Raw genomic sequence first — 18,636 nt, forward strand, 5'->3', positions numbered from 1 at the left:
CCCTACTGGTAAGCTTGAGCCTACGACGAGGTATGACTATCCAAATAAAAGGGTTTTCCGAACCTAGGTATGAATGACCCCCTTTTCTTAGGACAAGTCTTCACCGATCAGCCCTCAAAGGCGATTGATCAGAGACCCCACTACAACGTCCATATGCTTAAATTGGGGGCATATGAACAGGATTTAACTTCATGCAGCCATTGCACTAAATGCTTTTTTATTATTATTCATTTTTATAGCGCCATTTATTACATGGCGCTTTACATGTGAACGGGGCAAGTATAGACAAGTACAATAAACATGAGTAAAACAAAGCCCACGCAAGTACAGAGGGTGAGAGGACCCTGACTACGAGGGCTCAGTCTACAGGGGATGAAAACAAATCCACACAAAAAGGGAAAACTGAAAAGGTTCCTGAAATAGAACCGTTTCATTCTCTGCTCAGATAATTTTATGAAGGGTGAACTATCACATCAATGTCTGGATTTGCATTTACGTATATAAAGAATGCAACCATTACATGGGTTGTCCAAGGAAGATAGGCGATCGCTTATTGATTGGCAAAACAGGGGTTTGTCTCTGTTACACATACTCTGGTCGGTCAAGCATGTGTAATGGAGACAACAGTACCCCTCATTTTGCCGATCGGTGCAAATCCCACCAATCTATAAGGGTACCGTCACACAATGCCATTTTTATCGCTACGACGGCACGATCCGTGACGTCGCAGCGATCGTATGATTATCGCTCCAGCGTCGTAGACTGCGGTCACACGTTGCAATCACGGCGCTGGAGCGATGCCGAAGTCCCCGGATAAACATCGGGTTACTAAGCGCAGGGCCGCGCTTAGTAACCCGATGTTTACCCTGGTTACCAGCGTAAACGTAAAAAAAACCAAACAGTACATACTCACATTCCGGTGTCTGTCCTCCGGCGTCTCAGCTTCTCTGCACTGTGTAAGCACAGCAGCCGGAAAGCAGAGCGGTGACGTCACCGCTGTGCTCGCTTTCTGGCTGGCCGGCGCTCACAGTGCAGAGAAGCTGAGACGCCGGAGGACAGACACCGGAATGTAAGTATGTACTGTTTGTTTTTTTACTTTTACGCTGGTAACCACGGTAAACATCGGGTTACTAAGCGCGGCCCTGCGCTTAGTTACCCGATGTTTACCCTGGTTACAAGCGAACACATCGCTGGATCGCTGTCACACACAACGATCCAGCGATGTCAGCGGGAGATCCAGCGACGAAAGAAAGTTCCATACGATCTGCTACGACGTACGATTCTCAGCAGGATCCCTGATCGCTACTGCGTGTCAGACACAGCGATATCGTATGGATATCGCTGGAACGTCACGGATCGTACGGTCGTAGCGATCAAAGTGTGACTGTGTGACGGTACCCTAACTCATCAGCTGTCCTGTGGATAGATCCCTCATTTTCACTGGAGAGACCCTTTAGACCCTTTTCCCCCGCTCACAAATATATGGATCTGCATAGAAGCCTCTGTATATGGGCGACAACAGGAAGAGCCAAGAATCATCAGGAATCTTATACCTCACAACTGGGAGAGACTACCGAGGCAAAATGCCTGTATAATGCACCTGGATATGACTGCTATACAAAACTCTCGCACAAGTAATCCACGGAAGTGACAACCTGCTCTGCTGCATTGTGAGGCATCATTCACACATGTACAAGTTCTTCTCACTAGATTAGAATATCAAAAAGTTAAAGGGAACCTGTCACCCTCAAAATGGAAGGTGAGCTAAGCCCACCGGCATCAGGGGCCTATCTACAGCATTCTGGAATGCTGTAGATAAGCACCCCCCCCATGTAACCTGAAAGATGAGAAAAAGAGATTAGATTACACTCACCCAGGGGCAGTCGCGGTCCCAGTCCGATGGGCGTCGCGGTCCAGTCCGGGGCCTCCTATCTTCATCAGATGACGTACTCTTGTCTTCTTGCTGTGGCTCCAGTGCAGGTGTACTTTGTCTGCCCTATTGAGGGCAGAGCAAAGTACTGCAGTGCGCAGGCGCTGGGCCTCTCTGACCTTTCCCGGCGCCTGCGCACTGCAGTACTTTTCTCTGCCCTCAACAGGGCAGACAAAGTACGCCTGCGCCGGAGCCGTAGCGTGAAGAGAAGAGGACGTCGTCCTATGAAGATAAGAGGCCCCGGATCGGACCGCGACACCCATCGGATCGGACAGCCCGCCCAGGTGAGTATAATCTAACCTCTTTTTCTCCTCTTTCAGGATACATCTGGGGCTTATCTACAGCATTCCAGAATGCTGTAGATAAGCCCCTGATGCCGGTGGGCTTAGCTCACCTTCCATTTTGGGGGTGACAGGTTCCCTTTAATTTATTTCAGTTCTTCAAAGCAAAAAGTAAAACTCATTATATAGTTATTACAGAGTGATCTATTTCAAGTGTTTATTTCTGTTAATGTTGATGATTATGGCTTTCAGCCAATGAAAACCCAAAAGTCATTATCTCATTAAATTAGAATAATTAACAAAAACACCCACAAAGGCTTCCTAAGCATTTGACAAGGTCCCTTAAGGTACCTTCACACGAAACGACTTTGTAACGATATCGCTAGCGATCCGTGACGTTGCAGCGTCCTGGATAGCGATATCGTTTAGTTTGACACGCAGCAGCGATCAGGATCCTGCTGTGATGTCGCTGGTCGCTGAATAAAGTTCAGAACTTTATTTGGTCGTCCGATCGCCGTGTATCGTTGTGTTTGACAGCAAAAGCAACGATACCAGCGATATTTTACACTGGTAACGAGGGTAAACATCGGGTTACTAAGCGCAGGGCCGCGCTTAGTAACCCGATGTTTACCCTGGTTACCAGCGTAAAATGTAAAAAAACCAAACAGTACATACTTAAATGCGTCCCCCGGCGTCCGCTTCCCACACTGACTGAGCGCCGCAAAGTGAAAGTGAAAGCACAGCGGTGACGTCACCGCTGTGCCCTGCTACTGCCGGCGCTCAGTCAGTGCAGGAAGCGGACGCCGGGGGACGCGAATGTGAGTATGTACTGTTTGGTTTTTTTTACATTTTACGCTGGTAAACAGGGTAAACATTGGGTTACTAAGCGCGGCCCTGCGCTTAGCAACCCGATGTTTAGCCTGGTTACCCGGGGACCTCGGCATCGTTGGTCGCTGGAGAGCGGTCTGTGTGACAGCTCTCCAGCGACCAAACAGCGACGCTGCAGCGATCAGCATCGTTGTCGCTATCGCTGCAGCGTCGCTTCATGTGAAGGTACCTTTAGTCTATTTCAGTAAGCTCCACAATCATGGGGAAGACTGCTGACTTGACAGATGTCCAGAAGACAGGCATTGATACACTCCACAAGGAGGGAAAGCCACAAAAGGTCATTACTAAAGAAGCTGGCTGTTCACACAGTGCTGTATCCAAGCATTGTAATGGAAAATTGAGTGGAAGAAAAAAGTGTGGTAGAAAAAGGTGCAGACGACCACACACAGACGTATCCAGGACATGGCTACAAGTGTCGAATTCCTTGTGTCAAGCCACTCATGACGAATAGACAACACCAGAAGTGTCTTATCTGGGCAGAGTAGAAAAAGAACTGGACTGTTGCTCAGTGGTCCAAGGAGACACCAGACCCAACAATGCAGATGAGCTGAAGGCTGCTATCAAAGCAACCTGGGCTTCCATAACATCTCAGCAGTGCCACAGGCTGATCGCCTCCATGCCACGCCGCATTGATGCAGTAACTGATGGAAAAGGAGCCCTGACCAAGTATTGAGTGCATTTACTGAACATACATTTCGGATTTTAAAATCATTTTTCAAGCTGGTGTTATAAAGTATTCTAATTTACCGAGATAATGACTTTTGGGTTTTCATTGGCTGTAAGCCATAATCATTAACATTAACAGAAATAAACACCTGAAATAGATCACTGTTTGTAATAACTATATGATGAGTTTCACTTTCTGTATTGAAGAACTGAAATAAATTAACTTTTTTGAGAATATTCTAAATTAGTGAGAAGCACTTGTATACACTACAGATTTTTGGAGAGGTCGGCGGAAAAAAAAACCCAAAAAATCCACAAAACACATTTTCCATACAGGTCACAGCCCCATACATAAAACATCTGCTGCTGCACGTAAACCCTGCTAGGGACATATTCACATGTGGCAGACATATCTGAAGGGTTTTTTTGCTACATTTTGTGGGTGGATTTCCTAACTAGACAAATGGAAGATTGGCAGAAACGTCCATAGAGGCGGCGGTGCTGCTTAGATAGGGGCTTCTCAAGCATTTTCCTTCCGGGGCCTCACCAGACATACCAAGGAGATGCCTGGGTTTCATCCATGACGAACACTAGTGCCTCACCAACAATTAGGGCCTGCCCAATATGGAGGAGCACTGCCGTATATTACTGCCAGACACATTCAGCCTACAGCTACTCCTATTAATCTCGGATGAGCGTGCACGTGCTCTCAATTTGGAAAGGTAAAAAAGACACTGCCACACCCGTTTAGCGGCAACTTATCACCACTTAGAACAAAGGATGGGACATGTTGAAATTCAAGATGCCCCATCCCTTCCTGTTGGGACACAGCTGAACCCACTAAAAATCAATGTGCTCGTAGTGACAGGGACCTCTGATCTCGCGACCAGTGGAGAAAAAGAGATCCAAGTCCCCCAATCCGGTGATTCCAAGACCTGTACAGAAGTAAATGGCAACTTGCTTAGCGCAGCAAATAACCCCATGTAAAATATTGATCCACACGATTGGAAGTCAAAAACTATAGAAGGAAACTGGTAGATGAATACAAAATAAATAAAAAGCTCCTTTAGTGATCCCAATCGTTTCTGGGAACAGGTACAGGGTCAGCGCCTGTGTATAGACGGCGCAGCACTTATCTGCAGAGCGGTGGCCTGTGTATAACAGCCAGGAAACAAAGCCGCATCAGAGTGGAGCCGGCCCCCCGTCTGCAGGATGCATAACTGACATCGTCATCTGCAGGGCTCTCCCCACAAAGCACTGACGCATTTCCTGACAGCCAGCTCAGAGGACAGGGGCTTTGTAACCAGAGATCCTACAACAGCCTGTAATCCATCGCCTGCTACCGCTGAAAGCAGAGGGGATTTTTTGTGTGATTGCTTTCCACTACTTTTGGGAATACAACCTGCGCCGACAATAACTGCCGATATCACACCAGTCTAACAGATTTAATATGTAGAGATAATTTTTGCAAAACTTCAGTCTGATGGTAACGAGGAGTATGGAATCCCTAATCATCTCATTTAAATGGAAAAAAACAAAAAAAAACAAAAGTGATGCTGATCAAGAAGTTGCCAAGCTAAAAGTTTTATAGTCACTTTTCTTGCTACTGAGGGGTCATTATCAACCCCCACTCCCAAATCAACATTGACATATTAAAAAAATTAATTATACCTAGCAATTGGGCCAGAACCAACATGTTTGACAAATTCTTTTATTTTTTGTAAATCAATTGCTTAAATTGAACTCAAGAAAAATCCATCCTATCCATGATCCCGCTGCGGTCCGGCGCCTCCCATCTTAATACGATGACGTCCTCCTCTTTACTTCCTGTCGCGGCTCCGGCGCAGGCGTACTTTGTCCTGTTGAGGGCAGAGCAAAGTACTGCAGTGCGCAGGAGCTGGGAAAGGTCCGAGAGGCCCGGCACCTGCGCACTGCAGTACTTTGCTCTGCCCTCAACAGGACAAAGTACGCCTGCGCCGGAGCCACGGCAGGAAGAAAAGAAGAGGACGTCATTGCATGAAGATGGGAGGCTCCGGACCGGACCGCAGCGGGACCACCCCTGGATGAGTAATCTAACTTATTTTTCTTATCTCTCAGGTTACATTGGGGGCTTATCTACAGCATTATAGAATGCTGTAGATAAACCCCTGATGGCGGTGGGCTTAGGCTGGGTTCACATTGCGTTGATGGCGTCCGTTAGACAGACTACGTTACACCGCGGCATAACACGGTGTAACGTAGTCCATTAACGCCGCCATTGAATCCAATGTCGGACGCATCGCTAGCGCACGACCACAATGGGCGTGCGCTGGCGATGTGCCGTCATTGAGTGACGGACCCTGAGATGCAGGCTGCAGCGTTTCCGGGTCCGTCACCGCTAGCGCAGATAGAGCATCTGCTAGCTCTATCTGCGCTAGCGCGCTGCCATACCGGCACTTGCGTTAACAGCAGCCCGTTAAACACATACATTAACGGGCTGCTATTAACGCAATGTGAACCTAGCCTTAGCTTATAGGAGAAAAATGGGGTGACAGATTCCCTTTAAAGAGTCTCAAACTTATTCAGAGGAGATGTAGACTTCATTTTCCAACTTTATGACAATTTTTAAAGTGGCCCAAGCGTACTAATAATTTTAGCCCATCTCTATTGGATCTGCCTCACTGACTAATCTTGTGAATAACTGGAGGACATCTCAACTCACAATTTGTAAAATAGGATGCTCTATAGTGAATTGTGATTACAGGAGCATAAACAGGGCAAAAAAAACACAGATCAGACGGCAGAGATTTTTGGACAGAAAACTGGACAAACGATGATGAAACCCACACACCAGCCAATGGTTTGAAACCTATTAGGCTATGTGCACACGTTGCGGAATGGGGTGCAGAATTTTCTGCACAAAATCCGCATCTCCTGGCAGAATCCGCAGGTGCAGATTTGCCGCAGATTTTGTGTGGTTTTTATGTGGAATTGATGCGGATTTTCTGCGTTTTTTACCACTGCGGATTTCTATAATGGAAGGGTGCAGAAACGCTGCAGATCCGCACAAAAGTAGTGACATGCACTTCTCTTAAATCCGCAGCGTTTCCGCGTTGATTTTTCCGCACAGCTTTTTTTTTTCACATTGATTTACATTGTACTGTAAATCACAGTGCGGATCTGCACTAAATCCGCATCGTGTACACATAGCCTTAGGATATGTGCACACGTCAAGTATTTCCGGTAGATATTTCTGCTTAAAAAAAAAAAAAAAGTGCAGTTTTTCTGCCAATAGAAAGTGAAAAAAACGCTAAGGGAACAAACAGGCTGCAGATATGAAACTGCTGCAAATCTGCAAGGAAAAAATAAGCAGGGTGTGCGTGAGACTTCAGGAACCTTATTGCTTTTCTAGGACAGTAAAACGCTGCATTTTTGGGTGCAAGGAGAAAAATGATGGAAAAACGCTACGTGTGTACATGACTTTAGGGTACGAGCACATGACGTCTTTTAAACTCTGACAAACCCACCAAATTTTTTAAGCAGAACACGTTCCAGGAAACTGGCGTTTTTCCCTGCATGTTTTAATCGCTTGCCGTTTTTAAATAACCTGAAGTGCATCAAAGGAGGTCTAAAAGCCTGAACTTATGAACAGCAAGTCATCTGCCTGAAAAAGACAGGGTGCGCACATCCTTAGGGTGGATCTACAAGTTGTGGGTGCAAACTTTTACTCTCCCTGTGCGTCACTCAGAGGCGAACCTGCCTACATGAGTGGTCAGTTTGGAGCAATCACGATGCTGGTCCGAGCTGTCATTCTTCAGGAGCAAACAGGAGGCATTTCTTAAGATGCAGCATGAGAAATCCCCGATAAGCCATGTTCACATTTGCACCTAGCGATTTGGTTAGAAATCACATGTAGATTCCCACGTTCTATCTTTTATCAAAAGGACAAGTACATATTCAGGGTATGTGCACATGTTGCGGATTACTCTGCAGATTTTTCCGGACTGATTTTGGTAAATCCGCAGGTAAACCACACTGCAGATTTACCGCAGTTTTTCCGCATTTTTTGTGCAGATTTCACCTGCGGTTTTACACCTGCGGAATCTGCACAATGAATTGACATGCTGCGGAATAAACGCTACATTTCCGCGCTGTATTTTCCGCAGCATGTGCACTGCGGATTTTGTTTTCCATAGGTTTACATGGTACTGTACAATGCATGGGCAACTGCTGCGAATCCGCAGCGTCAAATCCGCAGCAAAATCCACAGCGTGTGCACATAGCCTCAAAGTCATGTTCACATATCTGGGAATTTTTTGCGGACCAAGTGTCAGATTAAACTCACCCCATTAAAATCAGAGACGTGAAAAAACACAGCACACAGATACCATCCATTTTTTACTATTTGATGTGTAAGTAGTTTAGATTTATTTTTTATTTGCCTACAAGAAAATGGACATCTCACTGATAAAAACGGAGACAGACCAAAATGGTTGAAAAATTGATCCTACACACCAATGGAAAAAGGTCAGTTTACTCATACGCTAAAAGTTAAAAATAATCCTAATCTGAATGGGGCCTTAGCAGCACCATTAACTCCAAGATGACAAATCTCAACCATATCCATGGCCGTGCCTTCTGTCGCCTGCTGTTTAGATCCCCTGAAAGACTGCCATATTTATGATGAAAGCCCTAGTAATAAGCTGCAATGGAGACATCCTCAGAGCTACCGGACTAGAACAGACAGGGGGAGATTGAGGAGCAATACCCTCTGCTAGTTAAGTTCACATGCCCAGTAGTGATCTCTTAGAACGGACCCAGCAGCAATCTGCTGGTTAAAAAAAAAAAAAAGTTGTGCAGACAACTTTTTAGGGTATGTGCACACGTTGCGGATTTTGCTGCAGATTTTTCCGCAGCGGATTTGTAAAATCCGCAGTGCAAAACCACTGCGGTTTTCACTGCGGATTTTCACGCGGTTTCTTCTGCGGATTTTCAACTGCACTTTCCTATTGGTGCAGGTTGAAAACCGCTGCGGAATCCGCAGAAAGTGACATGCTACTTCTTTTTTTCCGCAGCGAATCCGCACGGAATTTTCCGCAGCGTGTGCACTGCGGTTTTTGTTTTCCATTGGTTAACATTGTACTGCACACCGCATGGAAAACTGCTGCGGATCCGCAGCGTCAAATCCGCTGCGGATCCGCAGCAAAAACCGCAACGTGTGCACATAGCCTTACTCTGTTTTTAAGTAACTGAACTCTGTTGGATCAGGGTTTTGTTTTGTTTGTTTTTTAACATTGAAGTCTATGGAAAATGATCTGGTAATCAACGAACTGTTAAGCAGCCATCCATTATCCTTCGTATAAAACGGAGCCAGGTAGCACAAACAGATCTGATACAAATGAAAAACAGATTTCTAACTAACTGATCCATTGTCAATAGACTTCAATGTTAAAAAGGACGGATCCAGCAGAGATCAGCTATTGCTGGCTGCACAACTTTTTTACCAACGGATTACTGCTGGATCCGTTCTAACTGATGACTACTGGACATGTGAAACATCGCCTTTACACTGACACCTGTGTGTCAAGGGTCAATATAACACTTTGTTAGTAACAATATCCCATCTACTCTCCCAGGTGAAACCAAGACAATAACGAAACCCATTCTTCTAGTGCTCTTCTGTGTCCTCAACAAACTATGCAGAAAAGGGCCATAAATCCCCATGGATAACACTTTAGTAGGACTGTAGCAAATACCTCTAAAACAGCCCGAAGCCGCACATTCCCAGCCTGGCAAATACACCTTGTAACAAATCTCTAATGTTACACACTCGCAACAATGTGATAGATCACAGGATAAATAGAACAATCCACATGGAAAGAGGAGCACCGACTGTGGAAGTCACCAGGAAAGAAAAGAGCAGACAGCTCAGCCAATCTAGAGGATGAGTGTGTGTGTATCATCGGGGGCGGTAGATTCAGAGGCGACAGTTTGTGTGTGCACATGGCAGTCACGTCTGAAAAGACTCCCAAAAAAGGGCGCCTACTGTTCTTTAGGGGATCCATCATAGGAAACCCCAGTCTGGGTAAGGAGGCACCCTCCTCAAAGAAATGGTATGGGAGGACTATATACACACACACACACACAATGTACACATGCAGTGTATACAATCGTCCCATACTGCAGGCTCCGGTTCACGTGTTATTTCTGTTCTGGGATCCATTCAATTTGGAGGGAAATGTCCTACAATGTCTTCCGCTTGACTGGTAAACCAGAAGCAATTCTTTTTGTCCAGCCAAAAAAAATAAATAAATTGATCGCCACTGGATTTTGTTTTTATATAGAAATATTCAAGTCTATAAGAAATACATAAACGGACGGTCATCTTACAGATCCGTTTTCTAGGTCAGGCACCTGCCCAGAATGATGGAGGGGTTCAGACAAGTCTAGTAAGAATGGATGCAGCACAGAAAGCAAAGTGTGCAGCCGTTGTTGCAGCATTTGTAACGGATCCAGGTGCTTTAATATCGGATTTGACACACACACACACACACACACACACGGCAACAAGACAGGTGAGCCACACAGGAGTCACATAGTGAGATATTGGGTGCAAGGTCCCGGACACCGTCAAGATGACCACTATACAAGAGACAGGCAACACTTCACATAAAGAGTCTAAACAACACGGGAGACTATTGTCTTCTCAATTTGAGATGGTCAATAGAAGAACCTCCAGTTTTGTAGAAATTTGATGACCGTTCAAAGCTTTCATGAACTTTCCAAAACTTGTCAGATCATAGGAACCCGTCCTAAAATGAAGCTACACCATGAGAAGCCTCTGCTGAGGTGGGAAGTAATGACATCCTGTTTACCCAGGTTAGGCTACTTTCACACTAGCGTCGTTCGACACGTCGCAGTGCGTCGTTATGTAGAAAAAACGCATCCTGCAAAGTTGCCTGCAGGATGCGTTTTTTCTCCATAGACTTATACATAGCGACGCATTGCGACGGAGTGCCACACGTCACATCCGTCGTGCGACGGATGCGTCGTGTTTTGGCGGACCGTCGGCACAAAAAAAGTTACATGTAACGTTTTTTTGTCCGTCGGGTCCGCTTTTTCCGACCGCGCATGCGCGGCCGGAACCCCACCGCCTCCTTCCCGCTCATCAAACTCGGCAGCGGATGCGTCGTAAGACTGCATCCGCTGCCCCCGTTGTGCTTAATTAACACACTGTCCATCGGTACGTCGGGCAGACGGTTTGCGACGGCCCGTACCGACGGACTAGTGTGAAAGTAGCCTTACCTGACCCATTTGTCGTCAGGTGACTGATGGGCCAGTCATGGCGGAGACCCCCAGAGGGGCCCTGGATTCGGGGGGGGGGGGGGGGGGGGGTGAACATTTTTTCCATAATCCCACATGTATTATAAAGTCCTCTCACCCTCCAAAGAAAACCCCCATGTGCTACATCTGATTGTACAAAAATGCAGTGATGACCGGCACAGGGCAGTAGAGCGCCCCACTGCTGTCCAATCAGTGACTCCCGGGCCGGCACCTATACAATATATATAATGGTGCAGTGTATGCAGTGACTCCCGGGGCGATATATATATAACGGTATAGTATCCACAATGACTCCCAGCATGGCAACAGGCAGTATATATAACTGGGCAGTATATGCGGTGACTACCGGGAGGTATCCGCAAGTGGCTCTAGTGCTGGCACCAGGGCAGAATGTATAACGGACAGCACGCGCAGTGACTCCCGGACAGCACGCGCAGTGACTCCCGGACAGCACGCGCAGTGACTCCCGGACAGCACGCGCAGTGACTCCCGGACAGCACGCGCAGTGACTCCCGGACAGCACGCGCAGTGACTCCCGGACAGCACGCGCAGTGACTCCCGGACAGCACGCGCAGTGACTCCCGGACAGCACGCGCAGTGACTCCCGGACAGCACGCGCAGTGACTCCCGGACAGCACGCGCAGTGACTCCCGGACAGCACGCGCAGTGACTCCCGGACAGCACGCGCAGTGACTCCCGGACAGCACGCGCAGTGACTCCCGGACAGCACGCGCAGTGACTCCCGGACAGCACGCGCAGTGACTCCCGGACAGCACGCGCAGTGACTCCCGGACAGCACGCGCAGTGACTCCCGGACAGCACGCGCAGTGACTCCCGGACAGCACGCGCAGTGACTCCCGGACAGCACGCGCAGTGACTCCCGGACAGCACGCGCAGTGACTCCCGGACAGCACGCGCAGTGACTCCCGGACAGCACGCGCAGTGACTCCCGGACAGCACGCGCAGTGACTCCCGGACAGCACGCGCAGTGACTCCCGGACAGCACGCGCAGTGACTCCCGGACAGCACACAGCAGCGGCCAGCACACGCAGTGACTCCCGGCCAGTATACAGCAGCGGCCAGCACACGCAGTGACTCCCGGCCAGTATACAGCAGCGGGCAGTATATGCAGTGACACCACAGAGAACGAATGGCTAGCACTCGACTGTTGATTAGGTGTATGGCGATAGTGAACGGAATAAATGATCCCACAGCTAGGTAAAGTCAGTAGTCGCTGCACTCATATCAAAGAGATATATTTTGCTTCAAGTGAGAATGTTTATTTGAGTGATAAGCAACAGACAATACATTTTTTACGTTTCGGCCACTCTGTGGCCTTGATCACAATGTCGCGTAATATTAGTGTAGCAACAAGTTGTACTTGTACATTCCCAACGGGGGATCCGGTGATCTGCTGGTATGTCTCCGGTCGTGGCTGTATAAGCCGACGGTGGTGGTGGAGTGGAAGACTTAACAGGTCTGTGCCCAGGAGGAGAGAAGCTTCTCTCCTCCTGGCCACAGACCTGTTAGGTCTCCCACTCCACAACCAATGTCGGCAGACCACGAGATCATTAAGAATGTACACAACCTTCCACATCTTGGCCAGATCAGTATCTGCTCTTGTACTTGTTCAATCACCAATGAACCTACCAATGTTGTAAACTTCAACATATGCCTCATTCTGTGTGGACATATCCATCAACATACCTCTCTCCCCCCGTTGGGAAAGTACAATTTGTTGATACACTAATATTACGCGACATTGTGATCAAGGCCACAGAGTGGCCGAAACGTCAAAAATGTATTGTCTGTCGCTTATCACTCATATAAACAAACATTCTCGCTTGAAGCAAAATAAATCTCTCTTTGATATGAGTGCAGTGATTACTGACTTTACCTATGCAGTGACACCAGCGGGCAGTTTATGCAGTGGCACCAGCCAGTATACAGCAGCGGGCAGTATATGCAGTGGCACCAGCCAGTATACAGCAGTGGGCAGTATATGCAGTGGCACCAGCCAGTATACAGCAGCGGGCAGTATATGCAGTGGCACCAGCCAGTATACAGAAGCGGGCAGTATATGCAGTGGCACCAGCCAGTATACAGCAGCGGGCAGTATATGCAGTGGCACCAGCCAGTATACAGAAGCGGGCAGTATATGCAGTGGCACCAGCCAGTACACAGAAGCGGGCAGTATATGCAGTAGCACCTGCCGGTACACAGCAGCGGGCAGTATATGCAGTGGCACCAGCCGGTACACAGCAGCGGGCAGTATATGCAGTGGCACCAGCCGGTACACAGCAGCGGGCAGTATATGCAGTGGCACCAGCCGGTACACAGCAGCGGGCAGTATATGCAGTGGCACCAGCCGGTACACAGCAGCAGGCAGTATATGCAGTGGCACCAGCCAGTATACAGCAGCGGGCAGTATATGCAGTGGCACCAGCCAGTATACAGCAGCAGGCAGTATATGCAGTGGCACCAGCCAGTATACAGCAGCGGGCAGTATATGCAGTGGCACCAGCCAGTATACAGCAGCGGGCAGTATATGCAGTGGCACCAGCCAGTATACAGCAGCGGGCAGTATATGCAGTGGCGCCAGCCGGTATACAGCAGCGGGCAGTACATGCAGTGGCGCCAGCCAGTGTACAGCAGCGGGCAGTACATGCAGTGGCACCAGCCAGTATACAGCAGCGGGCAGTATATGCAGTGGCACCAGCCAGTATACAGAAGCGGGCAGTATATGCAGTGGCACCAGCCAGTATACAGCAGTGGGCAGTATATGCAGTGGCACCAGCCAGTATACAGCAGTGGGCAGTACAGGTCCTTCTCAAAAAATTAGCATATAGTGTTAAATTTCATTATTTACCATAATGTAATGATTACAATTAAACTTTCATATATTATAGATTCATTATCCACCAACTGAAATTTGTCAGGTCTTTTATTGTTTTAATACTGATGATTTTGGCATACAACTCCTGATAACCCAAAAAACCTGTCTCAATAAATTAGCATATTTCACCCGTCCAATCAAATAAAAGTGTTTTTAATAACAAACAAAAAAACCATCAAATAATAATGTTCAGTTATGCACTCAATACTTGGTCGGGAATCCTTTGGCAGAAATGACTGCTTCAATGCGGCGTGGCATGGAGGCAATCAGCCTGTGACACTGCTGAGATGTTATGGAGGCCCAGGATGCTTCAATAGCGGCCTTAAGCTCATCCAGAGTGTTGGGTCTTGCGTCTCTCAACTTTCTCTTCACAATATCCCACAGATTCTCTATGGGGTTCAGGTCAGGAGAGTTGGCAGGCCAATTGAGCACAGTAATACCATGGTCAGTAAACCACTTACCAGTGGTTTTGGCACTGTGAGCAGGTGCCAGGTCGTGCTGGAAAATGAAATCTTCATCTCCATAAAGCATTTCAGCCGATGGAAGCATGAAGTGCTCCAAAATCTCCTGATAGCTAGCTGCATTGACCCTGCCCTTGATGAAACACAGTGGACCAACACCAGCAGCTGACATGGCACCCCACACCATCACTGACTGTGGGTACTTGACACTGGACTTCAGGCATTTTGGCATTTCCTTCTCCCCAGTCTTCCTCCAGACTCTGGCACCTTGATTTCCGAATGACATGCAAAATTTGCTTTCATCAGAAAAAAGTACTTGGGACCACTTAGCAACAGTCCAGTTGCTGCTTTACCTGGGGAATGCGGCACCTGTAGCCCATTTCCTGCACACGCCTGTGCACGGTGGCTCTGGATGTTTCCACACCAGACTCAGTCCACTGCTTCCTCAGGTTCCCCAAGGTCTGGAATCGGTCCTTCTCCACAATCTTCCTCAGGGTCCGGTCACCTCTTCTCGTTGTACAGCGTTTTCTGCCACATTGTTTCCTTCCAACAGACTTACCATTGAGGTGCCTTGATACAGCACTCTGGGAACAGCCTATTTGTTGAGAAATTTCTTTCTGGGTCTTACCCTCTTGCTTGAGGGTGTCAATGATGGCCTTCTTGACATCTGTCAGGTCGCTAGTCTTACCCATGATGGGGGTTTTGAGTAATGAACCAGGCAGGGAGTTTTTAAAAGCCTCAGGTATCTTTTGCATGTGTTTAGAGTTAATTAGTTGATTCAGAAGATTAGGGTAATAGGTCGTTTAGGGTATGTGCACACGTTGCGGATTTCTTGCAGAAAATTCCTGAAGAAAACCGGAAATTTTCTGCAAGAAATCCGCATTTTTTTTTTTGCGTTTTTTTTGCGTTTTTTTAGCATTCTGCAAGCGTAATTAGCTTGCAGAATGCTAAAGTTTTCCAAGCGATCTGTAGCATCGCTTGGAAAACTGACTGACAGGTTGGTCACACTTGTCAAACATAGCGTTTGACAAGTGTGACCAACTTTTTACTATAGATGCAGCTTATGCAGCATCTATAGTAAAAGATAGAATGTTTAAAAATAATAAAAAAAATAAAAAAAATGCTTATACTCACCCAGACATCTCCTCAGCGGCCGTCCGGCTCCTCTTCTAGCTGGTCTGTGCGCACAGGACCTCCCGTGACGTCACGGTCACGTGAGCGGTCACATGACCGCTCACGACCAATCACAGGACAGTGACGTCATTCGGCGAGGTCCTTCAGCGCACACCAGCTACAGGAACCGAACGGCAGCGTGCGAGGAGGCGGGAATACATCGAGGGTGAGTATAGGACTGTTTATTATTTTATTTCTTATTTTTTGACCACTTATATGGTGCCCAGTGCGTGGAGGAGAGTCTCCTCTCCTCCACCCTGGGTACCAACCGCATATAATCTGCTTACTTCCCGCATGGTGTGCACAGCCCCGTGCGGGAAGTAAGCAGATCAATGGACCCCTAGGTGTGCGGAATCCCTGCAATTCCGCATTTTTAATGAACATGTTGCTTTTTTTTCCGCTATGCGATTTTTTCGCGGAAAAAATCGCAACATTTGCACAAAAAATGCGGAATACCCTGTAAATAATAGGAGGCTTATGTAAGCGTTTTTTTTCGCGTTTTTATCACGTTTTTATAGCGAAAAAACGCGAAAAAAACGCTAACAATCCTGAACGTGTGCACATGGCCTTAGAGAACCTTTTCTTGATATGCTAATTTATTGAGACAGGTTTTTTGGGTTATCAGGAGTTGTATGCCAAAATCATCAGTATTAAAACAATAAAAGACCTGACAAATTTCAGTTGGTGGATAATGAATCTATAATATATGAAAGTTTAATTGTAATCATTACATTATGGTAAATAATGAAATTTAACACTATATGCTAATTTTTTGAGAAGGACCTGTATATGCAGTGGCACCAGCCGGTACACAGCAGCGGGCAGTATATGCAGTGGCACCAGCCAGTATACAGCAGCGGGCAGTATATGCAGTGGCACCAGCCAGTATACAGCAGCGGGGAGTATATCCAGTGGCACCAGCCAGTATACAGCAGCAGGCAGTATATGCACTGGCACCAGCCAGTATACAGAAGCGGGCAGTATATGCAGTGGCACCAGCCAGTATACAGCAGTGGGCAGTATATGCAGTGGCACCAGCCAGTGTACAGCAGCGGGGAGTACATGCAGTGGCACCAGCCAGTATACAGCAGCGGGCAGTATATGCAGTGGCACCAGCCAGTATACAGCAGCGGGCAGTATATGCAGTGGTACCAGCCAGTGTACAGCAGCGGGGAGTACATGCAGTGGCACCAGCCAGTGTACAGCAGCGGGGAGTACATGCAGTGGCACCAGCCAGTGTACAGCAGCGGGGAGTACATGCAGTGGCACCAGCCAGTGTACAGCAGCGGGGAGTACATGCAGTGGCACCAGCCAGTGTACAGCAGCGGGGAGTACATGCAGTGGCACCAGCCAGTATACAGCAGCGGGCAGTATATGCAGTGGCACCAGCCAGTATACAGCAGCGGGCAGTATATGCAGTGGCACCAGCCAGTATACAGCAGCGGGCAGTATATGCAGTGGCACCAGCCAGTATACAGCAGCGGGCAGTATATGCAGTGGCACCAGCCAGTATACAGCAGCGGGCAGTATATGCAGTGGCACCAGCCAGTATACAGCAGCGGGCAGTATATGCAGTGGCACCAGCCAGTATACAGCAGCAGGCAGTATATGCAGTGGCACCAGCCAGTATACAGCAGCGGGCAGTATATGCAGTGGCACCAGCCAGTATACAGCAGCGGGCAGTATATGCAGTGGCACCAGCCAGTATACAGCAGCGGGCAGTATATGCAGTGGTGCCAGCCGGTATACAGCAGCGGGCAGTACATGCAGTGGCGCCAGCCAGTGTACAGCAGCGGGCAGTACATGCAGTGGCACCAGCCAGTATACAGCAGCGGGCAGTACATGCAGTGGCACCAGCCGGTACACAGCAGCGGGCAGTATATGCAGTGGCACCAGCCAGTATACAGCAGCGGGCAGTATATGCAGTGGCACCAGCCAGTATACAGCAGCGGGCAGTATATGCAGTGGCACCAGCCAGTATACAGCAGCGGGCAGTATATGCAGTGGCACCAGCCGGTACACAGCAGCGGGCAGTATATGCAGTGGCACCAGCCGGTACACAGCAGCGGGCAGTATATGCAGTGGCACCAGCCAGTATACAGCAGCGGGCAGTATATGCAGTGGCACCAGCCAGTATACAGCAGCGGGCAGTACATGCAGTGGCACCAGCCAGTATACAGCAGCGGGGAGTATATACAGTGGCGCCAGCTGGTATACAGCAGCAGACAGTATATGTAGTGGCACCGGACACACCACGTCCTGGGCCTGTACCGTCTGACAGTGTGTGTGTGTGGGGGGGGGGGGGGTGACTTACATTCTCCGTGTCCCGCTCGTTCACGGTGGGGAGCGGGGTTCGGGTGGACATCGCTGCTGCCCTTGTTCGCCCCTGTGAGGTGAGAAGCGCCGGGTGCGGGGTCACTGTGGTCACAGCCGGTGCTCACACCCTGCGGCCTCCTGCGGGCACATCCTACACCGGCAGATTACACCGCGGTCTCCTCCATGTCCATACAGAGGCCCGGAGCGGAGATGTAGGGTCACCGGGGCGAGGCTCACAGGCTGTCCGCACGGAGGGGCGGGCTCCCGGGTGCCGCCGCTGCGCTTGTATCCGGCTCCCTCCTCGTTCCCCGGACTCCTATGGACATTGGGAGCGGGGGTGCCGTGTGCCGTCTCTTCCGCCCCGACCAGCGCTCTGCCGCTACTACTACACCATCCAAGATGGCCGCCCCGCTTCCTCCGGACGGATCCTCATAGCCGAGCCCAGCGGCGGCCGCCGGAAGTGACGTCGGCGCAGTCCGCGGCGCTGATTGGAGGTCGCGGCAGGTTGTTGTTGCTAGGGGCGACTCGGGCTGGGTGTTGTGAATGGCGGCCTGTGTGTAGTCCTGAGCGGCAGGGGGCGCTGTCCCAGGGCAATAGGGCATTCGTGTACTTGTAGTTCCGCCACTGTCAGCCTGTCACTCACAGGCTGGCCTCAATGGTGAAGAAACCCTATTCCGCCATTATTTTCTGGGGGTTTTGTTT

General features: G+C 48.8%; 1 protein-coding gene across 5 annotated transcripts in view; it reads right to left on the reverse strand.

The window, feature by feature from the left end:
• Positions 1 to 18,371, reverse strand: part of MARK3 (microtubule affinity regulating kinase 3) — an 87,353-nt gene extending 68,982 nt beyond the window's left edge. For all 5 annotated transcript variants that reach the window (XM_077266965.1, XM_077266950.1, XM_077266957.1 and 2 more), the window contains exon 1: positions 17,933 to 18,371. In XM_077266965.1, coding sequence (XP_077123080.1) covers positions 17,933 to 17,983 — 51 coding nt within the window. In that variant the 5' untranslated portion in view covers positions 17,984 to 18,371. The remainder of the gene's footprint in view (positions 1 to 17,932) is intronic.
• Positions 18,372 to 18,636: the final 265 nt, after the last annotated feature.

Source organism: Ranitomeya variabilis, chromosome 1 (genome assembly GCF_051348905.1).
Source record: "Ranitomeya variabilis isolate aRanVar5 chromosome 1, aRanVar5.hap1, whole genome shotgun sequence".
NCBI lineage: Eukaryota > Metazoa > Chordata > Amphibia > Anura > Dendrobatidae > Ranitomeya > Ranitomeya variabilis.